General features: G+C 47.5%; 1 protein-coding gene across 4 annotated transcripts in view; it reads left to right on the top strand.

Annotated features, from left to right (window-relative positions):
* The window catches only part of LOC138569217 (cold-inducible RNA-binding protein A-like), a 79,649-nt gene extending 53,454 nt beyond the window's left edge, over positions 1-26,195 (top strand). For 2 of the 4 annotated variants that reach the window (XM_069647005.1, XM_069647016.1), the window contains exons 6-7: positions 25,079-25,138; positions 25,684-26,195. In XM_069647005.1, the coding sequence (XP_069503106.1) occupies positions 25,079-25,136 (58 nt within the window). In that variant the 3' untranslated portion in view covers positions 25,137-25,138; positions 25,684-26,195. Of the gene's footprint in view, positions 1-25,078; positions 25,143-25,683 lie in introns of those variants that run through there. The other 2 variants (XM_069647034.1, XM_069647023.1) reach the window with 2 other exon arrangements.
* The last annotated feature ends 457 nt before the right edge of the window (positions 26,196-26,652 follow it).

Below are 26,652 nucleotides of genomic sequence, written 5' to 3'. Positions count from 1 at the left end.
CCAAGCCTTCAAAGCACTCCTCACAAATCAGTCGGTACAAATTCTCACAGACAGCACCACTGCAATGTTCTATATCAACAAGCAGGGGGGCACACATTCTCCAAATGTGTCCAAGCTAGCACAGAAAATATGAAAATGGGCACTCAAACAGGATATATATTCCTGACTTCCCAACATGTTCCATGGGGTTCTGTGGAAGGGGGTTTGGCACGATCTAAGGGGCTATATTTTGTGTATGTGATCATTTCATTATCATGCTGGGACCAAAGGCAGACTTGAACCTGGGATAACAAATAATAAGGTTCTTGCTGAAGTTTACACATTTTGAGGCTCCCGGTGTAAGTAGTCCCTCTTGCAGAACATCTAAAAATATTTAATTGGGTGTGCAGTTTATGGTACAGTTTAGCTTGCACAGAAGCTATTGTACAGGTTAACGGGGCAAGAGGGACTTAAAAGTAAGGTATATTTATCTGCTGTAGGACCAAGAGTGACCGACCTAGATTTTGTCCCAGACTGCAAAACAGATTGATTAGAAATGTTGATAGATCGGACGAAAATAGAAGAGAGGAGCAGCAGGAAAGTGTTCAGAGCAATGAACTGAACATCTTCGTCAGGTATCTACAAGGCCTAGATTGTCCTATCACACACTGCAGATAAGCCCCCTCTTGTTCCTCATGAATTCAAGAGTTCATGACAGGGTTAGTTGCTGACAGGTAAGATGGCGCAGCAGGTTAAACGCTTGTTGCTGTGATCTGTGTTTGACCTGCAGGTCGCAAGTCCCAATCCTGGCAAGACCAACTCAGCATTTTATCCTTCCGAGGTCAATAAATGAGTACCAATTTCGATTGGGTAATAATATTAATGTATGTAAATATGTCCTATGTGAAGCACTTTAGATAAAAGCTCTATCTAAAAAATAAATTATTAATATTATTCTGCTGGGCTGTCCTATTTCAGAGATGAAGAGAGTAGTTTTACTGTGCGTTATTAAACATTTATTTTTTGTTTTACAGTTTATTTATAAACTTTTCACATGGTGACCAAATGTTTAAAAAAACACATAAAGCATCACAATCAAGTAATTAAAAATCATCATCACATCATCTCGCTATCAATGATTTATTCCTACGTCCCATCCCCTTTCCTTCATACTGTATGGGCGTCCCTTCCAAGGGACGGGAGACTGAACCTTTTTCACCAGAAAAAACCTTCTACCCCTTTAAATCTAGAGGCGTGCTGGGGCGCTGCCCAAGGAGCATGCGCTGCCTTGAATCGGCCCTCCAGCGCCACACCTCAGTCCCCTTTTCTGCGTCGACGGGAACGGGCCCAATTCACCAGCGCTCCTGGGTTTGGCTTCGGCCATGTAATTCCACGCGCGGATACTTCTTCTCTTTGTCTTTTTTGTCTTTTCTATCATTCAGGTACTCGGTCCTCTGGCGTCACGCTCCTCTGCGGCGCATGTCAACCTCTACAGGGTTCAGAAGGTGTCCATCCTGCAACAGGCTCTTCCCCCACTTCAGACCCCCATGCCCTATGCCTACGTTGCCTTGGCCCAGACCACAGTTGGCAATCATGTTCGGCGTGTGACTCGCTGTCCTCAGAGCCGATATTTTCCAGCGCACTCCGCAAGGGAGACTGCTTCCCAGAGACTTCACCGCGCGGGAGGAACCGGCCAGGTCCTTCTACCGGCACATGCACCGAGGCTGCTACAGCTACCGGCCTTCGGGTCGAGGGGTCCTCGGATCCTCCCGGGAGCAGTGGTGAGGGACCGGAAGGTTTTTGTACCGGGTCTACACTTGAGGCGCTACGCCCTTTTACAGGCGCAATGGCTGAGGGGCTATGCCCTAACTCCGGCAATATGTCCGAGGGGCTACACCCTAATACTGGCAATACGTCCGATGGGGTGCCTAAACGCATCTCTACTGACCCCCGGGTTCAGAGTGTCACACCTACCGGGCTGAGACCCGAGGAGCAGGGTAGGCCTCGTGATCCACAAGCGAGAGTCTTGGACGAGGCCGGACCCAGTTGGCTGGGCAACACATCGCAGGAACGTGGCAGGCAGCTCGGCAAAATGGCCGCCGCACCAGACAGGGGCACCCGTCCGACTCCATTCCACGAATTCCGTGAAGAACGAGTGTCAAGGTGGGACTGGTTACAACCAGATACGTGGCCTACAGTCTACCCTTCATTTGCGCAGGGCAACTTTCCTGTGGGTTCATATGGACAGGGTACGCTGTGGCTCCAACAGACCCCTGCTTCCCCGTCGGTACCCCCTGCCACCTCTTGGGCCAGCGAGGAGACAATAGGCTGGATTCAATCTTTCCTAAACAACAGGACTATGCATGTCTTTTCTTTAGCTGCGTCCGCTGACCCCATACCCATCACCTGCGGAGTGCCCCAGAGCTTGTGCGTCTCCCCCATCTTGTACAACATATTAACAAAGCCCCTTTTTGATGATCTCGATGGTCTCGGTATCACCTACACTAACTATGCCGATGATACCCAGATCCACCTACCGTTGCCGGGAGATCACAACAAGGATTTGGCCTTGGTGAACAGAGAGGACCTCATCATCCAGGCATGGATGGCCCCTCATGGTCAATTCCTGAATGATGACAAGACGGAACTCATAATCTTTGGCACCACCCCCACCATCAACAAACTCGGTCCCAACTACTCTAGCTTCATTATATGTGGCAATACCATTAGGGTAGTCAAAGAAGTTAAAACTCTAGGCTACTATCTAGATGCCACCCTCACACTCAACAAACAGGTCAACTCTGTGTCCTCAACAGCCTACACATGCAAATTAATCAGAGCAGCTAAACCTTTCCTCTCCTCTAACAGCTGTACCACCCTGGCAGGAGCTCTAATTTTGTCAAAACTGGATTATTGTAACGCCCTATATCTAGGGAGCAAAAAATACATCACCAACAACATCCAGATTTTACAAAAAAATGCTCTCAAAGCAGCACTGAGCATCCCTAAAAAAGCCCATATATCTGACATAAGGAGAGCCCACAACTGGCTCACCACAAAACACAAAATCTCACTCAAAATAGCATCCCTCATCCATAAATGCCTCAACAACACCGCCCCGCAATAACTCATTAATAGATTTCAGAGACAGTCCTCTAACCGACCCACTAAAACTGCCAATTTGAACCTCTTGACGGTGCCTAGATTCAAACGTGTCAAAACTGGGGGAAGTAGCTTCCCAGTAAAAGCGGCACAACACTGGAACACCCTCCCCCCTGCCCTTAGGGCTAATCAATCATAACTACAATTTAGACTCAACCTCATCCACCGGCTCAAGGAAAATGACTGTAACACCTTGACTCACTACCCACGACACCCTCTTTGCCCACCCCTCCCTAACTTCCTGTCTGTAAATATGTCTGTAAATATCCTGCAATTGTTTTGCTGTATACTCTACCTGCATATCTTATACCTGTACATGACTCCTTGTTCCTTTGACTGTATAATTTATACCTATATATGACTACACTGCAATGTAACCCAAGCTGAAAATTCTCCTCTTGTTGCCTCCTGCGCCCTGATGCCCTCGGGTCTGGCGTGCATTACAAGTAATAAAACAAATAAACAAACATTTTGGATGTGGGGTCTTTCAAAGTCCACCTTACTTCTCGTAATTCATATTGTAAGGTATCATGGCCTTTATCCATTGTGTCCAAGATCCTTGGCAATCTAGGGAAGGACAATATATCGACTACCTCTTTGTTTATTGCATTTACTTGTGTGTTCTGATGACTTAATTCGGACCCTAATGGAGCATTCCCCTCTTGGCCCATAGTTTGTGTAGAGGTGTTGTGCTTCATATTTTGTTGTTTAAGGGCCCCAGTATAATCTTTTCTTATTGTAGGGTCTGTCGGGGATGATTAGGCCAGAAATAATGTCTGAGTCCGATCCAAGTCCATTGCAGACATACGCTCTCTCTTCTGTCCCGATTACATGAGTGGGCCGTCTCAAGTTCCAATGAGAGGCGCACTTGTTTTGCTAATGCTCGGGATTCAGTTGGCGCTAGTAGAGACACATTCAATATAAGGTCTTTATGTGGGCAATTCTCCAAGTCTTCTGGATCTAAGTGATCCAAGGAGCAAGAGTCTTCCGGGTCATTAGGCATTCAGTTTTCAACTGGCGTATAGAGATTAGGAAGTGACTCTTTGATTTGTATCAGTGTTTGTTGCACAGTGGTTGATAAGGTTTTTATAGTCGTACCTATCTCTTGATCTGTACCCTTAATGACCATTGAGCTTACACCCACATTTTTACTCGGTATATATTGTTGCTGAACATAGGTCTCTGGTTGTTTCCCTCCTACTACCACCTGGGTCAAGGAGCATGTTGGATTTGGATTACTCCATTCTTTAATCATCAATAGTGTTTCATCCAAGTTAATAATATCATTGGCTTCCTCCCGTTGGTCCATAGTATCTCGTACTGCGCCTGTCAGAGTGTCTTTAATTATATTACCAGTTGGCTTATTAGTCATAGATATCACTCTTCTACTTGGCATGTTGGTGCATAAAGTGTATGCCATACAGTAGATTAATCCACCACAATGTCTAAGTCACATTTCTCACCGCTGTCTTGTGCGGCGGAGGGGAGACCAAAGTGTTGTGGGATCACGCCATTTTGTACACAGAAATAATCTATTCGCCAAAATTTGTTGCAAAGTTCCAAAGTTTTTTATTCCCCGGTTGAAGAGCCAGCTGCCATCGCCTCATGCCAAACACACTGCCCGTGCTCTGCCTCGGGTCAGTGTTGAAGTGTGCACACCTCCTCAGTGGTTAGCAGAGAGAACAGACTCCTCAAATGGACTGAATAAGAAAATTGAAGCAAAGACTCCTGAAGCCAACACGTTATTTCTGGGCAAAATGTAATAACGTTGTAGGCGTTCTCTGCCAACACCGCCAGTACCAAACCCACTGACCGCAAACCGCGCGTGCTCCGCACCAGGTCAGTGTTTTTAAGTGTGAACGCCTCCTGAGTGGTTAACAGAGAAAACAGACTCATCAAGTGGGCTGAATAAGAACATTGAAGGAAAGACATCTTGTCAAACTCTCCACCACTCTCCTCCAACTATGCTTCCTCTTCCTGTTTCATTTTATTTATTTTTTGGTCAATTGTTAGGTTCTTATGCAATTAGCAAAACTGTTTCATGGCACCCACACGGCAAACAGGGTGGGGACAGGGGAAGGTAGACAATGAATTGCATTGCCCTTACAACTACCCCACTTCCTCCTTGCACTCTCTTCACACCTTATAATCATACCTTCTTTCGATCACTCAGTCTCTCTCAAATCCCATCTATGCTTTCTTTCTCCCTCTCTATCTTCACTCTGCTTTCACACACAACCTCACTTCACTACACACAATTGGTACCTCTCGCACACACAATACCGATGATGTAGACTATGTGGTGTTGCGAAAATTTAAACTGCAGAACACATTTTATGTCACTGTTGAGAGTCTGAATCAATTACGTTGGAAATATTTGAAAGCATATGACAACTCATGTGATCCTGTACATGTTGACGAAATGTGGACCAAACTTTTTAAATGGAAATGATGTGAATTTAATCTTTCACATGATGACATTTTAGGATTTATGTCCGAGTATTCTTAGCAACTTGTCTGTAGGCACTATAGCCCTTTTTAACTGTGTAAATATATAGAGTGAACTGTTTTAGATTTTGTGTGTTTTTAGACTTGATGTTATATGATATACAAAGCCTTAATGTGTAGGTAAATAAATAAACACACAATACCATACCTGCACTCACACAAAACACTGTCACAGTCGCCTCAGCACACTTCTCCATCGTCCGCCCTCTGCTTGGTCTCTTGATCCACCACCATTTCACTTGCCCCACCTGAACATCTTTTAATCTCCTCTGTGCTGGCTGTGCTTTTATAGCCCAGCCTTCCCTCTTCCAACACTTCTCCCGGCGCCCACAGGTCCCACTGGTGAAATGCTCCCATTGGCCAATCTCTGGCTAAGCTGCTTTAAAAAGGCCCACCCCTTCACCCCTTCACAATCACCATTTGCAGCGTGACAGCCATGCACCTATGCTGCTTGTTTTCCTTGTTGCATTCACCATGCACGGGTGAGGGCGTTTTCTATTTGTGTTTGGGGATGATTTCTGTGACTTCCCTGCAGGCTCTTCTCACACCCAGTTCGTTTTCTGTTTTCCCACAATTCCCATGGGATCCGTCTAGGGTTGTGTAGTATCAGCTTCATATTACATGCCACGAGGAGGCGGCGTTGGAATGTAAACAAGGAGTCTGCGGTTAGCGCAGGGCGGATGAAGAGAGCCATGTCCAGTGGGGCTCATATCACAGCAACTTCATTTACCCACCCCTCTATTAATTATGTTAATCTTTACTCAATAAAGTCTATTTATGTATTGACCCTCTGCGCGTGCATCCTACAAGTGGCGACGAGGATTCACAAATCGCTTCAGAGAGCCCACTGCAGCCAGCCACGCACATCTTACCCTTGTCGGGCTGAGACATATATCTTCCTCCACGGTGCCGCCTAGCAGAAGCGATGGTGCGGCATCGAGAAGTTCCCTCAAACCTCACCTCAAATAATGCTGCCGCCACCCTGCCCACACTTACGCAATACGTTCACGTACCAAACATGAGGATTACCACCTCCACATAATAGAAGTGCACTGGAAAAGGAGTCACATTAAAACCTCCACTGTAAAGGGGTTACCGCCGCACGTAGTAAGAGCCCAATACTAATAGAGACTTTACACTGTGCTGAACGCCTTTCATGTGCCCACCCAACAAGAAAGATACCTATGATCAACGAACCAAGCACGTGACTGAAGCCAATTTCAACAGTCTGCATCTGATTTTGGAACCATAACAGACCAACACAAACAGGCTCCACTGCAAGCCACAGCTTTACCAATACCTGCAATCTTCTCCAGAACTGGCAAAGACTCTATACATACATTTTCAGTATCATAATCCCAGCACGGACATCCCTGATGACCCCAGCTCAATATGGCTTTTAGCAGTGTGCCGCCCCCAGTATTTTTCTTGCCCGAAGTTGGTGAACCCACCATCCAATGGAAAAGGTGGATAAAGTAATTTGAACAATACGCAAACATAGTTTGCGGACAAAACTGCAGTATAGAAAGGCGGAAATCCCTCCTACTACACTGTTTGGAGCCAGCAGGTCAGGAAAAGTTGTTCGAAGACTTACCAGATCTCACTGAAGAGGAAGGAGCTAACATCAATGAATATGAGAAAACTGTGAAGAAGATTGCCAAGCACTATGATAAAAAGCTCAGTACGAGAGTATGGAGCAGTATATTACAAGTTTAAGGAAATTGGCAAGAACATGCAATTTCAACGACCGACTAGATGAGCATCTTAGGGACCAATTTACGCTTGAGTGCAATAACCCTAAAGTAAGAGAGACTTTGGTCGGGGGATGTCGCTGGATGTAGTATTACGAGTGGCAAAGGAAGTGGAGCACACTGATATCTGCATCAAGATGTTAAAAGGCAGAGTGAAAAACATGAACATCCCCAACAACGACGCCAAACAAAAAACCATGCATGCACACGTCACAAGTACCAGCGATAATATTATGCCTGTGGACGACTCCTTAGGAAGAAGGTACCATGAAAGGGGACGCAGAGCAGGTCGCAGAAAAGAGAAGAGATAAAGCATCATTTCGAGGGCTTATGAGCAGTCCTAGCAGGTGTTACAGGTGTGACAACATAGGCCACTGGGCGGATGACCTCGAAAGCCCGGCCCTGAAAATTATTTGCAAGTTATGCAAAGGAAGAGGACATCTATCAAAGTGTTGCAAAGTAAAGAAGGCAACCACAAATTATATTGGTGATGAGCACAGCGAGGGAGAGGAAGAAGAATGTGCATAAGGATGAAGATGAACAGGAAATCGAAGGTCCTAAATCCCCAATAATCATAGACGGCACTGAGATAGATATGATGATAGAAATACACATTGCTACCAAAAAGCCATTGGGACCAGTCTAAACAGAAGTATCTTCATGAAACTGACATCAACCCTAAAGCATACAGAGGCGATCAATATAATCGGTTGGGTGATCTGAAATTCAAAGGGAGAACAGCTAAAGGAAAAATCGATGTTACATGAAAAGGGAGGACTCCTTATTGAGTTGGACTCACCAACAAAAACTCAAAGTCAGACTGGATCCCAACGCAGAGGAGTCGGTATTTCCTGTGGAGAGATGCAGAACCCAATAAGATGCAAATGATGTGATGCAGAGCGCAATTGAAGGAGTATTTCAAAATGAAATTGGATGCCTGCATGGATTTGTCCACAAGATTCAGATGAAGGAGGTTCATCAACCCGTTGTGCAAAAGCTATGAGGCATTCGCCTGTCCATGAGAGATGAAGTTAAAATCGAATTGAGAAAATTGGAATCAAAAGGCATCATCGAGAGAATAGATGCAAGCAAATGGGTCTCTTGCCTTTGGTCGCCCTAAGAAAGAAAACAGGGAAACTCAGAATATGTGTTGACATGCGTGAATTAAACAAATGTGTGATTCCAGAGAGACACCTGCTTCCCAATATTCACGTTAGATCTAATGTCTGCCTGCCATCAAGTTAAACTGCATCGAGAATCAAGAACCCTCACTGCATTCATAATGCCGGATGGATTGTTGCAATACAAGAGAATGCTTTTTGGCTTAGTTTCCGCGGCGTTGGTCTTTCAGAAGATAATGCACGGGTTGTTCGATGGCATAGATGGAATTATATGTTTCCAAGAGGATATACTTGTGCATGCCGACAATCTGGAACGCCACAATGAGAGGCTGAAATATGTGTTTCAAAGACTAGACGGTGCAGGTATGACTAAGCAGAGAGAAGTGCAAAATCAACAGTACAGAGATGAAATGAATATTTGGGTCACATTATTTCAGCAGAGGGCGTACGTCCTAAGAAGCAATTATTCGACGCAATTGAGAAGATGCCCAGGCCTACTTCCAAAGAGGAAGTCCGCACTTTTATTGGGATGGCCAAATATTATTCAAAGTTCATTCAAAACTTTGCAGAACATACTGTGTGTATGCGCGAACTTATCAAGCGGAAATACATGTTTGCAGGGTCCCAAGTCAGCCTTAGCCAAAGCTTCCGTTCTGCAATATTTCAGAAGTGATTGTAAGACCATTGTCACCACCGACGCCAGCAACGTAGGGTTAGGTGCCGTCCTCATTCAAAAAAGCAGTGGCAAGGAATTCCTCTAGCATTTGCGTCTAGGTTATTGAAGAATGCCGAAAGAACATATGCCACCATCGAAAAGGAAGCCTTCGTCATTAAATGGGCAGCTGACAAATTTAGAAATTTCATATGGGGTACAGATTTCGAGTTCCACACTGACCACAAACCCCTAGTAGAAATATTCACATCGAAGGGTTTGGATAAGGTGTCTGGACGACTCAGAAGGTGGGTCACACAGATGCAAGAATTGAATTACGTGGTCAGATATGTACCCAGCATCATGAATAGGTCAGCTGATTGTCTATCCATACTCACAAATGTAATGGAATCTTGACAAGGAAGACCTTGATGAGGAAGTAGGTTTCAACATAAATACCGCACTGATTCCCACAAGAAGAGTGGGAGAGGGCGATGAGGGAAGATGAGTCTCTGAACAAGTTGTAAGAAATAATACGAGACAGTAGTGGAAACAAAAAAAAAAAGAAGCTGTCTTTGAGAAGCAGGCCTAGCACCTTATTGGAACGTCAAAAGCGAATTGAGTGTCCACAAGGGTTTGTTGATGCGTGGAGACAAAATCATCCCACCTTTGAATGTACGACCAAAGATCAATACCAAGCTGATACTGCCCTGGTTAGGAAGAAGTACAGGGACAAACGTGAGACCTGGATGTGTCAAGGAACGCATCAGGAGTGTTCAAGTTAAAAATAAATTGGCACATGATAGTACGGGTGTAACGAGGTCTAAAAACATTTCACCCGTTGTAGGAGACACAGTGAGAATCAAGCTACCCCTTGCTCTTAGGGATGGCCCAAACCTACAGCAGTGGTGGAAATGTTCAAACACGCTCTGAGGGTAGATGATGGACGTGTATGGAACATGGAAAGAGTATGTGCGGTGAAGGGTGTGTCAGGTGCCTCAGTTGAAGAGTCAAACAAGAACTTAGCTGTGAGTGACCCGAATGTACCACCTGTAAGGAAACAGAGTGTTGGACATGTGTAGTGATTGGGGAAGGGAACGGAGTTCCGATTTTTCCTTTCCTGGGGAAAACACAGCAAGCGTTCGTCGCCCGAAGTGCGGAAGATCCTATCGCAGACCTCAACGACTTGCTGAGTACTTATTTGACTGAGAAGAGTGCATCCAAGTGTTCGGGAATCACTGTGAAGAAGGGAGGATATGTAGTATCAGCTTCATATTACATGCCACAAGAAGCCGACACGCGCCAGGAGTGAGGAGGTGGCGTTGGAATGTAAACAAGGAGTCAGCGGTTAGCGCTGAGCGGGTGAAGAGAGCCACGTCCAGTGGGGCTCACATCACAGCAACTTGATTTACCCACCCCTCTATTTATTATGTTAATCTTTACTCAGTAAAATCTATTTATGTATTTACCCTCTGTGCGTGCAGCCTACAGGTTGGTAGGTCGGTGCTGGGTGTCTCATCTCTTTTGGACAGGAAAAATCCCAGTCCTTTTCATGTCTGTTTTCCAATCCGTTCCCCTGGCTCCAGTTGTGAGATTTGAGTTTTCTTGGTTGCACACAGGTCAGACGAGAGCCTCACAGGTGCCGTGGAAGAGACAGCGGTACCAGCAGATATATACATTGCACACTCAGGGGTCGGGGTTATGGTGGTGGTATGGACTGGAACCCCCCCAGCGCACATGGACAAGAGGCATTTTATTTCTCCAGCATGGGGTCTGGCATGGATTCACATGCTCATGAATATTCCCCGTCGTCAGGCTGGGAATCCTTGGTAAAGAAAAAACCAGTATCAGTTTCGTTTCTGATCTGTCTTTCGTAGTAATAACCAATCACTGGTCTCTGCGTCATACTGACCACAGCCAATGACTGCCCTCTACCTAAGCACCGCCTCTGGCAGCCATCTTCAGATTTTTACCGCACGTTCATGTGTTGGGATCCTCGTGCTATTGCTCTCGAGCGTTAGTGCTATTTTTCGCGCTTTTTTCACAAAAACTTCGATTCTTTCGGTCAAAAGAGCCTCAAGCTCCACCGATCCTACATCCGATCAAAGGGGACCCGTGTCGGATTCGTCTGCGCCCCTCAAGGGTGAAGATTTCGTCGAGCTACACTTCGGAGGACTCCAGAAGCTTCTCAGGCCCGGTCTCGGAGATGGCCCAGGAGAAGGGAAGCTCGACGCCCGGAAAGCTGTTCAGGGTCTGCCCTGGATGCCAGCTGCAGAACGTCTTTAAGGAGGACGAACACTCTTTCTGCCTTTACTGCCTTCATGAGGACAAGACGCACGTGGAGAAGGACTGTGCGTTTTGCGGCAACATGTCGGAACGGACCATGAAGGACCGCCATCAACGTCTCGCCAACTGGCTGGAGGGTAAGAGCCCGTCTGGCGAGAAGAAGAAGAAATCCGAGCGGTCTTCTAAGACCTTTCAGGGCGCCCCGGCGACGGGGGCCCAACATAAGGCCAAGCACCGCGAGTCCGCTGGCACCGGGAGCGCCGAACGGTCGGGCTCTACGGGCGCCAGGCAGGGCGCACCCTCCCCGGCACCATCAACCACGAGCCAACGCTCTGGGTCGGGTAAGAGGAAGGCCGAGCACCCGGCGAAGCTCCTGGAGAGGCCCCGGTCGAGCTCTAAGGCAGAGGAGGAGCGTGGCAGTGCCCCCTCCCTCAAGGATAAGGCGGTGAGCGCACCTAAGGTGGTGAAGGCCTTGATCCATCCGACCAAGCCCTCTATCGAAACGGTCGCGGCGGCCCTGGCTCAGCCTGTGGAGGCTGCACCAGTGGTGGCGACCTCAGGGCCCAGAATCTCCCTGCCTCCTCGGAGGGAGTATTCTTTTGTGCCCATCGATAGGACCCCCGTGAAACCCTCCGTGGGGAAGAAGAAGGGGGGGCAGGGCGTCGTCGTAGATTCGGCCTCAACCTCAGAAGAGGAGCTGATCGAGGTCTTAAGCCACGGCCTAGGCGTGGAAGAAGGCCAGCCCGTCGGAATGGACCCCGACGCAGGTGACGACGACGACATCGTCGAGGATACCGACGGGGCCCCTGCTCGCCCGTCGGATTCCCCTCTGCCAGCGCCGCAAGACAACTCGGCGGCCATTTTGTTGGCCATACAGTCCTTATGCTCCGAGATAAGGACGAGGCTACCGTTACCGACGGAGGAACCTCTCCCGTCGGGGGATCCAGAACCGGGACCTTCTGGTGTTCCCCCTACCAAGAAAAGAAGGATCCATCCACCACCTCCTTTTCAACCGTCGCGCCCCGTCCAGCCCTCCTCCCCGTCCACCCGAGGGGATGATACGGGGACTGACACGGCAGCGACGGGTACGGACGACGAGGCATACGACGAGGATATTCCGTCGTCGCCTCCCACCAGGGCTTCTCCGCCCGACGAGATCGGATCTTTCCACTCCATGATCTCCAGGGCTTCCGAGCTTTTCCAACTCTGCCCTGAGGAGAAGAAAAAGGAAGGCTTCCTTTATCAGCGGCGCGAGGCCAAGAGGAAGACGGTCCTCGCAGTGCCTCTGTTGGACGACATTTGGGATGAGGGCCTTTCCCTCCTCAAGAACCCTTCCACGACGCCAGCTAGAAGAGACCGGTACGAGAAAAAGTACCGGGTCCCGGACACGGCCCCCCTATGCCTCCGGGCGCAGCCTATCCCGGATTCCGTCGTCTCCGCGGCAGCCAGGAAGAAAGCGGGGGGGGGTGCGGCCTCCACATCGACTTCCCCGCCGTACGGCGAGGGAAAGAAATTGGATGCTATGGGACGTAGAGTCATCTCGTCGGCAGCGACGACGATTAAAGCGGCCAACGCCTTGGCTATCGTGGCTCGCTACGACAGGGAGCTGTGGTACAAGATAGCTCCCCTGCTGGATTTTCTGCCGGACGACAAGAGGGCGGAGGCCCTGGAGATCCTGCAGGAAGGTGAGGTGGCCTCGGACCACGCCATCACCGTGGCGACGGACATCGCCGACACTGGGTTCCGCCAGCTGGGCAACGGCGTTTGCCTTCGACGTCGTGGATGGCTCAAAGCTACGGACTTCCGGCAGGACGTCCAGACCAGAGTCCTGGACATGCCCTTCGACGGGAACAACCTGTTTGGGAAGACAGTGGACGATTCCCTTCAGGCCATCAAGGCGGATACTGAGACGGCCCGGGCCCTTGGAGTTCTGCAGCAACGACGGACGCCCTTTCGGAGCGGCGGAGGCAAGGGCGCCTCCAAAGGTTCCGGCGGCGGTTTCGCTTCCTACCGTCAATCGGCCCGCTCGTCGTCGCAAGAGGCCTACAGAGGACGAGGCAAGTCTAGCGGACCCCGCCGTCGTCGCCAAGGAGGTCAAGGCGGCAAGGCCGCGTCCAAGCAGGATTGAACCGGCCGTGGGGTCGGGCCCCCACCGAAGCACCCCGGTGGGAGGCCGGCTGGCGGGCTTCGTCAGCGTGTGGGAGTCCATCTCCACCGACCGTTGGGTGCTGGACGCCCTGGCCCGGGGCCACGCGCTCGAGTTTCAAAGAAGGTGCCCGCGCGTCCCCCCCGTGGCCAGGAAAGAACTTCACGTCCCTCAACTTCTCCTGGAGGTAAAGGCGATGCTCAGAAAGGGCGCCATCGAACTCGTCCCAAAGAGGCTTCGGGGCTCCGGAGTCTACTCGAGATACTTCCTCGTGAAGAAGAAGACGGGAGGATGGCGCCCCATCCTAGACCTGCGACGTCTGAACAAGTTCATCAAGGCGCAGAAGTTCCGGATGGTCACCCTCCAGCACGTCCTGGGGCAGCTGGAGGAAGGAGACTTCCTATCGTCGTTGGATTTGGAGGATGCCTACTTCCACATTCCCATCCTAAAGGGGCACCGAAAATTCCTCAGGTTCGTGGTCCAGGGGCGTCATTACCAGTTCAAAGCCCTTCCCTTCGGACTACGGTCGGCACCCAGGGTATTCACCAAGTGCCTCGCACCGGTGGCGGCGCAGCTGCGCCGCGAGGGGATTCACGTCTTCCCCTACCTGGACGACTGGCTCATCCGCGCCAAGACGAGGGAGCTCGCCGTGGTCCACACGGCAAGGACCGTCCAACTCCTCACGGACCTGGGATTCTCCGTGAATTACGCCAAATCCCACCTGGTGCCCGCGCAAGTCGCACTGTTTCTGGGAGCGAGGCTCGACACAGTGTCCCTTCTGGCCTCCCCGTCGGAGGAGAGGACCAGGACCATCTTGGGCAAGGTGCAACGGATGTTGGTGGCCGACGCGGCCAAAGTGAGGTCCATCAAGTCCCTCCTCGGGATGATGTCTTCCTGCATCTACCTCATTCCCATGTGCAGGCTCCGGATGCGCCCGTTGCAAGAATTCCTGGATGCGCGCTGGATCCAGACGACGGGCAGCTTCGAGGAAAGGATCAAGCTCGACGAGAGTTTCCGACGAGCGATACGGTGGTGGGGCACCCGCGCGCATCTGACGGCGGGCATGGACTTCCAGACCCCAGCCCACCAGGAGACTGTGACCACGGATGCCTCCCTGGAAGGGTGGGGAGCACACACCGAAAATCTGCACGCAAGGGGACTCTGGCTCCCGACGGAGAAGTCCCTGCATATCAACGTCCTGGAGCTCCGTGCAGTGTTTTGGGCCCTCAGGTCCTTCCTTCCGTCCCTCAAGGGCAAGGTGGTGAGGATCTTCACCGACAACACCACCACCATGTTTTACATCAGGAAACAGGGCGGAACCAGGTCCCCAGCGCTGTCCAAGGAGGCGCAGGACCTGTGGCATTGGGCCGTCGCCCAAGGGATTTTTCTGGTGCCGTTTCATCTGGCAGGGATAAAAAACACCATCGCCGACTCACTCAGCAGGGAGCTGCGCTCGTGCCACGAGTGGGAACTACGGCAGGATCTGGTGGATCGCCTCTTCCGACGGTGGGGCACACCCCAGATCGACCTGTTTGCGACGGCGACGAACACCAAGTGCCGGAGGTTCGCCAGCAGGTTTCCCCAGACGAGGAGCATGGGCGATGCTTTCTCGTTCCCCTGGGAGGGCCTGTTCCTCTACGCGTTCCCTCCCTTGCCTCTGCTAATCCGGCTCGTCAACCAGCTCAAGAGGTCACGGTGCAGGATGATCCTCGTCGCACCTGCGTGGCCGAGGCAGATATGGTTCCCGGACTTGCTGGACTTGTCAGCGTCCCCGCCGATCAAGCTGCCGGCGGACGCGGATCTACTCTCCAGGGAAGGAGGCGCCATCCTCCACCACGACCCGAAGTCGCTGAACTTGCAGGCCTGGCTCCTGCAGCGCTAGAGTTTGGAGGATACGACATACCGGCCGATTGCAGAGAGGTTCTTGCAAAGGCCAGGGCGTCCTCGACTCTTAAATGCTACGGACACAAATGGAAGAGGTTCTCTGTCTGGTGCCACGCACAGAAGATTAACCCTCTACGGATTACGGCTCCCCAAGTACTGCCGTACCTGCTGACGCTGGCCAAAGCTGGTCTGGCACACGCGTCCATCAAGATTCATCTTGCTGCGATCTCCCGATACACCAGAACCACGGGGCGGACGTCCTTGTGGTCTCATCGTCTGGTGAAAGAGTTCATGAAGGGACTGTTCAGATCGTTCCCGCCGGTGAAGGCTCCGGCCCCGGCGTGGGAGCTCAACGTGGTGCTGACCAAGCTCATGGGACCTCCGTTCGAGCCTCTGCACTCGGCCCCGTTGAAGTTTCTATCGTGGAAAACAGCTTTTCTTGTGGCCATCACCTCCGCACGACGAGTGGGAGAGATCCAGGCCCTTTCCTGCAAGGCCCCGTACTTGACTTTCCACGACACGAGGGTAGTGCTCAGGACGCACCCCTCCTTCATGCCCAAGGTACCGTCGGACTTCCATCTCAACGAACCCTTGGTGTTGCCTGTGTTCTTCCCGTCGCCTTCGTCGCCGGCTGAGAGGACTTTGAACTCGCTGGATGTGGCTAGAGCGCTGAAGTTCTACGTGGACCGCACGAAGTGTTTTCGGAAGACGTCACAACTCTTTGTGAACTTTGGACCTGTCAATCAGGGGAAGGCTCTCTCGAAGGCTTCCATTTCCAGATGGCTCTCCGGCTGTATCATGTACTGTCATCGGTTGGCAAACCGACCGCTGCCTGGCCGTCCGAGAGCCCATTCCACCAGAGCGATCGCAGCTACTCGGCGTTCCTTCTGGTGTGCCCCTGCTGGACATATGCAGGGCTGCTACGTGGAGGTCGACGCACACCTTCACGAAATTCTACTGCGTCGACCGGGATTCCAGGGAGGAGTCCAGGGTCGGCCAAGCAGTGCTGCGCAACCTGTTCGCCTGAGGTGAGCCTGGTGAGGAGGTAAGATGCTTAATGTTGAGTTTGATGTAATGCTTAATGTTGAGCCTTTGCCACCTCCCGTGGTTGTGCATGTGTGTACTGCTATGTATTCTTTATTCATGAGCATGTGAATCCATGCCAGACCCCATGCTGGAGAAGGAACAAGTTACTTACCTGTAACTGTTGTTCTCCAGCATGGGTCTGGCATGGATTCACATGCGAACCCTCCCGCCTACCCCTCTGCGGCTCTTCACTTGGTCATACTGCCACTTTACGTGCTTCCAAATCTGAAGATGGCTGCCAGAGGCGGTGCTTAGGTAGAGGGCAGTCATTGGCTGTGGTCAGTATGACGCAGAGACCAGTGATTGGTTATTACTACGAAAGACAGATCAGAAACGAAACTGATACTGGTTTTTTCTTTACCGAGGATTCCCAGCCTGACGACGGGGAATATTCATGAGCATGTGAATCCATGCCAGACCCATGCTGGAGAACAACAGTTACAGGTAAGTAACTTGTTCCTTGTTTCGCTTGTACTAGAAACAGGCTCTTGTCGTGCAATATTTGTATAATGTATACTCTTGCAATTTACTATTTTTACATGCTCTATGTTAGATAGTTGTAACATACTCACTGCTCTCATAGGTATGGCATTATATAACCTTTTATCTTGTGACAGTAGGGAATATGTCCAGCCTTATTAGGTTTTGCACTGTGCGAACACTTCATGCAAAGTTCTGTAACCCCAGTGTAGGAATTTTATATTTGGTAAGATTTAAGGTTTTTGATAATGCGTCCCATTCATTCTACATGACAGTGGGCCTCATTACGAGGTTGGAGGTAGTCTTGGCACTATTAGCGCCATGACTACCTCCAATACCGGTACCGTATCAGGTCTCGTTCAATGGGGACTTACCGGTCTATTCCGACCTTTGCGGGACCAGTAAATCCCCATTGAAAAAGCCATTCCCCATTCCCATTTCAGCCCCCATAGGGGACAAAGGGGAAGGTGCTAATAACGGTACCGCAAATTGCGGTACCATTATTAGCTCTGAAGTCCCTTAACGGGTCCCTTCCATAACGCCTGGTAAAACCAACCTCGTAGTAGGGCACTAAGGGAATACCGGCACCGGTGCCCTTACCGTTGCCGGCAATCCCTTACCGCCCACTTTGTAATGAGGCCCAATGTATGTCTTTTAATTAGCTATTTGCAACAATCTTTCATTTTTATATATACCTACATTGTGATAAGCGCTATGCTAGAATATTTCACAATGCAAACTGGGATGAACAGAATTTCAGTTCACCTAGAAGCTAATTGATCTCTATACTAAAATTGTTTACACAGAATGTAATACTCTTTTCACACTAAGCGCTTAACAAGTAATTTCATGTCATTTGTAGAGCATTTTATTTTGTTGCATGAAGCACGTGGGTGATGAGTATAGCCACTCCAAGATGGCCGCCATAAAACATCTCTTAACCTCTTTGATATGTGTCACATCTGGAACTACATTTTATTTAGAGTTGAATTAACAAATCACACGTGTATGTGAACAAGCACCAAGATTGGTGCGAAATGCGTCTTTCATGGTGTATTTCTTCTAGCATACCGCTTTTCTAATAACATACATTTTTAAACCTACTCAGTTATTTGAGTCGAGCATCTTATTTGGAATATTGGAGGGCTGTCGCTGTCACAGTGATGTTGTTATTTTTGGAAATTTATATATATATTTTTAATTGGAAATAAATGTGGATAAAAATAGATACAATGACCAACCAAAGAAATATGGGTAGAAGCAGACAGAAAAGATACCATAAAACTGATATCTTAATATGTAACACGGGAAGAGAATGTTCCTGCTCCCCTCAGCTAACTGGCAACAGGGAAAAAGGGGGCGCATATAGTTGTCAGTAGTTTGGAGGAAATATTGCATCGAGCTCTGTCTCCTTAATCAATCCCTAATCCAGGGAACTCCCCCGCCCTTTAATGTGGGGTCCTCTCCCTTTCTGCAGAAGGTAACTGTCTGCCTTGTTACAAAGTATGGCGTATGTGTTAGACGACCAGCTCGTATTAACATTATCTCCATGGGGAGCTGGAGTTAGTGAGAGAATACATTTAAACAATCTAGAAACTTCCAAGTGCATACACCGATTGGACCGCTGGAGTCCCGGGAGCCAGACAAACACAGCAAATAGCAGATGGTTTGAGTGGTGGCGAAAGGCATTCCATATGCTGTCTGTGCAGGTGCCTGTAACTGTGGTTTACAGATGACCATAGAAAGTGACGTGAACACTCACCAAATCCCATGAAAGAAGATTGTCTACAGGCTTAGAGCAACCAGTGGGCAGCATGTCAAGATTTACGGCCTACCGCTATGAAACTGTGGGGCCGTGCTGTCATAAGTAATGCAATGGAGAACAGCTTGGGCCTCATACTACAGAAGTGAGTACTCAAATCACGCCTGCTGAGCCCGGAAGCCTACCTTGAAATTAATTGACCAATCAGGACATTCATGAACCAAACTACTTTACCATTATAGGCCACAAAAGGTTGGGACAGGTGTGGGAGTCCTGTGTTGGATTTGTAGAGAGTAGGAGAGGGCATGGTGGAGCAGCAATGAGGTTAGAAGTGGTAAAGAGGTGGCAGAGAAGGTGGTGAAAGAGGTGTAGAGCACAGTGTAGGAAAAGATGAGAACACATCATGTGTAGGTGGAGGTGGGAAAGAAAACATGGAGTGGAGAGGAGGACGAAAACAGAGGTATTAGCATAAAGCCTGAAAAGGGGGCACGCTAGTTGGTTTGACCAGGAGGAAGAGAGAAGGGGCACAGCATTTTGAATCACCGGGGAGAACAAAAATGAGCAGCCTGAGGATAAAGGCAGAGAGTTCAAGTGGTGGTTTCAGAGAGAAGAGTCAAGGCAGAGGCTGACGCCTGAGTGCTGGTGGCTGCTGTGTTAGTGCCTGCCACCATCACCAAAAGGGTTATGCTTGACAGTCTGAGGACTCGCCGCAGTCTTGTCTAAGATCGCAAGGAGACTTGATGTCTTGCTCACATCCAAAAGACCCTAAGCATCAGAGATGGTGGTTGCCCCTACAGAGGAGAATTACATCATGACAACCTATGCAAAACACAAGCTTCAAACCGCAAGACAAAGGGGTGCCAGAAAACTTCAACTCCAGAGATTGTGTGTGACCAATCACTGCCAATTGGCAGAGTGTAAGGAAGAGATGGAAGGACTGAGTACAGTCCTCTAGAAAGCCGGATTTGTTAGTCACAATTCAATGTTCCTCAGTACCTTATTTTCAGTTTTGCCTAATCCCTTTGCCTTTTGTGTTGTTTAATAACAACTAAATAACCTTTTGAGCCTGGCTTCGAGTTGTTTTTCGATCCCTCCGGCATGACATCTCCCTCCCACTCATACAGCTAAAGGCATTTTGCAGACTTGAAGGCTCAGATTAATTAGTTTATGAAACTTGGGTTTTATTTTGTTGCATCTGTGATAAGGCGATGAGTCCTTTCTAACATGAGAAATACCTCTGCACAATCTACAATAGCTATTGTAAGTTGATTAATGTACAAACCACCATGTTATGAGAGCCAAACTTTGGCGATAGCTGGCAGTCTCCTACCTAGTATGGTTAAGGGATAGGCATTTTTGGAGTTGATAGGCCAGGTTTCATCATGGACTACGCTCTCTGGCACACTCCCTTATATCTTTCTTTTCTCACTCCTACTGTCTCACTCATTATGGATACTACTTTGTTCTTTATATTACTACTTTTAATCTTTCTCCCTCCTTCCCATATTTTCCCACTTTCCCTTTGTTGTCTGAATTCTCTTTTTCTGTTTCTCAATCTTTCGCCATTTATGCTTTCTCTGGTATTCTTCTTTCCCCTTTCCAAGTTTTTCAGGTTCCCACCTCCCTCTTTACACGTTCTCCCTACCGTTTGTGAATCTGCTTTTCCAGATATGCGTTCTTTCTCTTGCACCCTCTGTTTCTTCTTCGCGAAAGTGTCCCTTTTATTATCTCCAACCAGGCACACAACTAGGCTTTCCTTAAATCTCTCTTGATTATATTTTCCGTTTTGTTCCCTTCCCTCTCTAAAATACAGTTCCTGCACCCACCTCTGCTTCCTACTTATTTTCTCTGCCCCAGTCTTGCTTTACCTTACTCGTTCAATGTTGATCCCGCATCATGGCTTGTCATCATCATTTGTTCTGTAGGAGGATGTCAATGGGGGAGAAAGAATTACATACAGGCCCACACGATGGGCCCACTGTTTCTAATGTAAGCACAGTGCTTATTTGCTGGGTGAAGTGACACTGATGTATCTCTGGGTCTGAGAGCAGAGTCTACTGTTACTGCAGCAGTGCCCTTTCCTCCCTTTGGGAACTGCCCTACCCAAACGGTTGCAGTTATAAATAGGGCTTCATGGATTACTTTTTTTTTTTTTTTTTTACAATTGAATTCAGTCCAGTAAAGACCGAGATAAGTTGTTTCCTTCTCTGTATTCACAAAAGTACAAGGGCAGGACAGGATAAACAAAGGGCAAGACCTGAGTATGCACTATGAGGTGGCAGTGATGCCCTACCAGGCCCGAATAGGCAGTGAGCAGGAAGGTGATCACCCTTTCTAGACTGCAGAAAAACCTGCAGTGCAGTCAGCCTAACATGAAAGGGCACACTCAAATGAGCATGCTTCCTTGGTTAATATGTAAAAATGCTTTGACTGGCATTTTTTTGGTGTCTCTAAAAAGAAAAGCAGGACAATACTAGTGAAAAAAACAGATACTACTTTTAAACAATACGTATTCCAAAATGGAGATGGAAATGTCTGAAAACCAATACGGTTAAAATAACTGATTCTGTTAAGCAAGATTGTATGCAGTAACCCTGTGGGAGACTACACTAGTCTTGTCCTCTTGGTATTAGGTAACCCACCTATTGGTATAGGTCTGTACTACACAAGTTTGTAGTGTGACTGAGCAGCCAGACGTATCTCAAGAGGGGTAAATGTGAGCTGTATCATCGAAATCTATAAATACAAGTATTCCTTTAACACTTAAACTCAAGGATTCCGAGTAAAATAATTATTTATTTAACAGTCAGTTTTAAATAAGCATAAGCATTCTTTAAAAAGGGCCATGTGCAACAATATAAATCCACTTCACAATACGTTCTCAGAATCAAGCCAAAGCTTTAGAGATGCTTCATATACACTTCCTACACCGTGAGGTGACTTCACTAACTAGGGCGGTATTGGCATTTATCTATCACTTTTGTACTTGGTCAAATACTGAGGTTGGAACAATGCAAGATTAATGGAAGGAAAACGGTTAACAGGTTCTCAGAGTATGTGAGCACTTTTAAATCTCCCAATGAAGTCTAGATAAAAACTTTTCCCAGCAATATTAGTTAAAAACCAATGTATCACCTATGAGGGACAGTAAGAATCAAAGTCAATGGGTTAGAAGTGTCTGCAGGGAGCCAGGACAGCCAAAGTCAATTTGGAGCGAAGTCTATGGGGCTGAGGCAAAAGGTCTTGCACAAAGTTAGAGAGTTTGTTGTAGAAAATCACTGTTGGGCCACAAGCTGTTACACTTGTGAAAGGTTAGAGCTAGACTAACTCTAGAAAGGCAGCTACTGCAAATCTGAACGGAGACAAGCAAGCTACAGACAAAGAGGGCCCTTAGTCAGAACAGTACTTTAGATTATAAGAAGTGGCTCCAGCTGATTATTATCCTGGTTGCAGACTTGCAGATCCTGTGTTCCTGGGCCTCAGTCGTGGGGACAAGAGGGAGTACATCTGCACAGCAGTTCAGAGGTTGGCGGCATCTACGGGCCCTTTTCAGTTCAGTGGCGCTTTGCGGTTTCAGCTCCCGGCAAATAGCACCACCGCGCATTTTGGACGCAAGATGGGCTTTCTTCACTCCTTGAGTCCAGCACTCTGATGAGGTGACTCGAGCTTCAGTCGTCCTACTTCGGGAGGGTCCTCAGGATCTTCCTGGAGCTTTGGTCCAGCTTAAAGACGATGCACTCGACTACGGATGTCTCGACCCCTGGCACTTGGTTCCAGCAGCAGCAAAGAAGTACGGCCAGTTGGGGAAGGTCTTCCAGCAAAGTTCGTCTTGGGGTTAGTTGGTCCCACCAACCCAAGGGAAGAAGTCGCCTTCTCTGGAACTTCTCTAGTCGATTCGGAAAAGGTGTTTCAGCACAGAAGCAGGGCTTCACCGGGCAGTTCAACGGTCCAGGAGGATGCAGCAAGCTTCTTGTCAGGATGCCTTCATCGGATGTTTCTTCCAGTGGTCAAATCTGTCTTAAGTTCAAGAAGGCTCGCCTTTTATGCAGGTTTCTCCCATTCATGCACAGCCAAGCTGTCACTCACACAGCAGGGTGGCTGGTAGCCAGCCAGCCAATCATGACTGGGTGAATTCATGTTACCAAGGAGACTAAGGACAAGGAGTTTCAAGCACCTCCCTCGCTTCCTGCCCTGCCAGACACACTGGTGCCAGAGGCAGGTTTCAGTACTGAAGCCTGTCAAAGGGAAACCGGACAAAAGGGTTAAACCTGGTTTGGCGTGCAGAGTAAAACCCATGAATGACCTCACAAGCAAGAAATGGCGAAAAAAGAAGATTGGGGCCATTTTGACAAAATGGTCGCCCATGGGTGCTACACTGCAGCTGAGGATTCAGTCTGCAGTAGAAAAGCACAATAGTAGGAAAATTAAACCACTGCCACCAGCCATAACAAGTCGTAAGGGTAACATAAAAAATGTTACGTGAGTAAGTAGGAATAAGGGGCTACCAAGGAACCCCCCAGCACTCCACATAAGACGGTGTGTGCTGGACCTACGAAGAGAAAAAGTAAGTAAAGTCAATTTCACTTCACTATTCTTGGGAACTGTAGTTTACCCAAGAAAAGGTATTTAAACCTTAAGAGAAATCTAAAGGTTTTCTCTGAAACTGCACTGAGGGTGCTGTGTGTCGCCATACAAAGAGTAGATTCCTATGGAGTTTCTCAGACTCCAAAAACAAAGGAAATAATCCAAATTAGATCAAAATACATGGTAAAAGGGAGAAAAAGGGCTCACTCACTCCAGTCCAGCAAAATAGCTGGGGGTCTCTAAGGTTGAAGGGAATTAGCACAGAAATAAGAATTGTCCCTAACACGTTCTACAACTGCAAAGTTTTGAAACATTTTTGAAGAATTAGTTACTTTACTCCTGGCACCCAATAGTAGTTGACTTTCAGTTACATAAACTCGCATCTTACTGTTAACCTATTGACCTGGCAACTGTTTTTGTTGCCATTATGAACTAAAAAAGTATTTGTATTTTTTGTAATACAGGGCCAATTGGCAAGTGCCTGCTGAAACCCTTGCTGCTATAGGTTTAATTTGTTTATTGTACCTACTTAAGAACATAGCAGCATAGGAAATGCAACATATGTTTAAGGGTCTGATAGAATCATTTTCTTCATATAGCAGTATGACTCATGGTTAGAGGACTTGTTAGAAGTGTTTACATATATAAACCCTTCTCGTGAAATGTAGCCATGTTATACAAAAGAATGCAACGTTACCATGATGTCAGTGGTTTTTGGTACTTATGTTATGTTAAAGTTTCTTATACCAGGCACTGTAGCCCCCGCGTGGTCTCTTGGCTTCTGCTACCTGAAGAACCTCTTTGCACGCCTTTCAAACAAGTGCTACATTTACTTGAAATTATACATAACTACTGCACGCATGTTCAGTGGAAAAAACAACACAATCAGATTGATGCACAGAGATCCCAACACTTAATGATTTGTTGTAATCTAGAGCATCAAAATAAAAGATGGCTTTTCTCCAGTAGAAGTACGTCTGAAGACAAAATTATTCTTGGCCAAGTGATGCTGGCTTTTTAATAACCTGTAAATATGAAGGACCAACAACAAACATCACTTTAGTCAAAATGTTAGTCCAACTGCAACCAGGAAGGAGTAAAAAGCTTGGTTCTGTGTGAATGGTGACAACAAAACGATCCTCTTCTCTAATAAAGGGAATGTGATGCAGTGGCACACCTGTCGTGAAGCCAGTAGATGAGTGAGCATAACATCATTTGAGTAGCTCTGTTTGGTGATCTGCATTTGTTGCCCATCAGTGTGAACTGCTCATTAAAGCCGCATACCCATTGGTACAATCCTGTTCTTTTTTAATTGATGTCTGTCAAAGGTTTTCTGTATACTAATGTAGTTCTTGGAGACTTGATCCGGTGTTTTACATTGACCCCAACATTTTGCATCAAAGCAACTTCAGCCTCCTTGCACAACATGTTGGAATGGAGTGCTGTAGAGTACCTTAAAAGACATGGCTCCATTGATATTGAATTGGCATGCTACCAGCACAAACATCCAAGAGCACAAATCCAACGGGTAAACACTCACAACAAGAGCCCCCTGACATTTGAGGGGAAGATCTACCTTGCTCATTAGTAGTCCCATGAATGAGGCAGGAATTGGTTTTTTGAGTGTCCTACTTGAAAGTGGCTGCTTTTAACAGTCTAAAACTATTTCTACATTAGCAGGAGTGGCGGTTATGACCAGTCTGGAGGAGGATCCTACAGAGATAGTTACAACTAATGGTAAGTGAACGCTATTTTACTGCACCATATACACTTTAGGCATTTTTCCTTGAAGCTGCTAATATATGCTGTCTCCTTTTTCATATGCCTTATTCTCCTGCACAGGTGTGCAGGAAAGGGCAATCACTTTGTTAAAATACACATATTTTAAATATTATGGCCCACCCCATGATTGGATTTCTTTAATGCTTTCTAGAGATTTATTAACGTAAACTGCTAGATCATTTAAATAGGTCACCCACTGGGATAACCAGACCTTTTCAAATTGATCTTGTGCAGTAACATTGCTTATTCGTAACAGGAAGGGGAGCAAAACATTTTGAGTGAACATTACCTTATTGGGATGCCCACATTGTTTTATCTTCAGTTGGTGTAACTCAGACGCCACTCGCCTTACTTTCTCTGTATGATCTGATACTGGATAGTGTGGCACCCTATACCTGCACGCTTTGGGGTCTTCTGCTCTACAGCCTAATTCGGAGTGGATGCTAGAACAATGTTTCCTTAAAGTACCTTTACATGTTGTGCCTGCTTCTTGTCCTCAGCTCACGAGTAACTGTCCTTCCTGGTTCAAGATCATCCTTCCAATGGCCGACTTTAAAAAGATATTTGGAGCACCGCTGAGTAGTTCATATGAGTATTTTCATACTGCTAATCTGATTTCAACTTGTCGGACAGCCCAGCTTCTAGTGAGAATCTGGCCTGTTCGCTAGAAGGAGAACTTGAGATTTTGTTTTTTACATTATCATGCATTGTAATTCTTCACTGGAAGCCAACAGTAGTTTTAAAGCATTTTATAACTTTTCCATTAGTGCAGAAAAGTAGGAGTTGCAGCCTAGGTACACTTACGTAATAAGTCCTACCTCATTGGTATATCTAAAGACATTTTAATGTTCACTATCTTTTTTCCTTAAAACTGCTCTGAAGCCACCTTCTGACTGTTCTTTTTTTAATAATGATCAACTGTATTCCATCGTTCTGTATTGGAAGTGATAAATAGATTGTACCATTTTTATTTTGCTTTCATGACGCTGCATTAAAAAAAGTTTGAAACCAACTCTGGTCCACCCCTTTGTTGCACAGTTCCTTCAAATTTTTACTTTTGTAACCGTGATGAATCCCACCGGAGCATGTCCTGTTACTGCCTTTGGCAAAGGAGGTCTGCAAGATGTACAGGCTGGTGATATGCTCCAGGGCACAGATGGCAGTGAGTATCTATGACTCTGTTTCTCTGCAGAGAGGATTGCAGCAAATTGCCTTTTATGAGGAGTGTGGTGCAAGCCATAATTATAAGGGCCGTGGTTAGGTGGCATCACCTTCAGGGTCAATTTATTAAAAAATATAAATTACATGGTGGGCCCACAAATGTTTGCACTAACGTATTGCTTGGTGCCCTGCATGCAATTGTAAAAGTTCCCGAGACTGAGTGAAACACTAAAGAGTAAAACCAGTAGTATTCCTGCAAATTTCGCTTGGCCTGGGGACATTTATGAATGGATTCCTATGGAATCCAC

This window comes from Ambystoma mexicanum, chromosome 1p (assembly GCF_040938575.1).
Source record: "Ambystoma mexicanum isolate Mex_15411 chromosome 1p, UKY_AmexF1_1, whole genome shotgun sequence".
Lineage (NCBI taxonomy): Eukaryota > Metazoa > Chordata > Amphibia > Caudata > Ambystomatidae > Ambystoma > Ambystoma mexicanum.
This window is presented reverse-complemented; position numbering and strand designations above follow the sequence as displayed.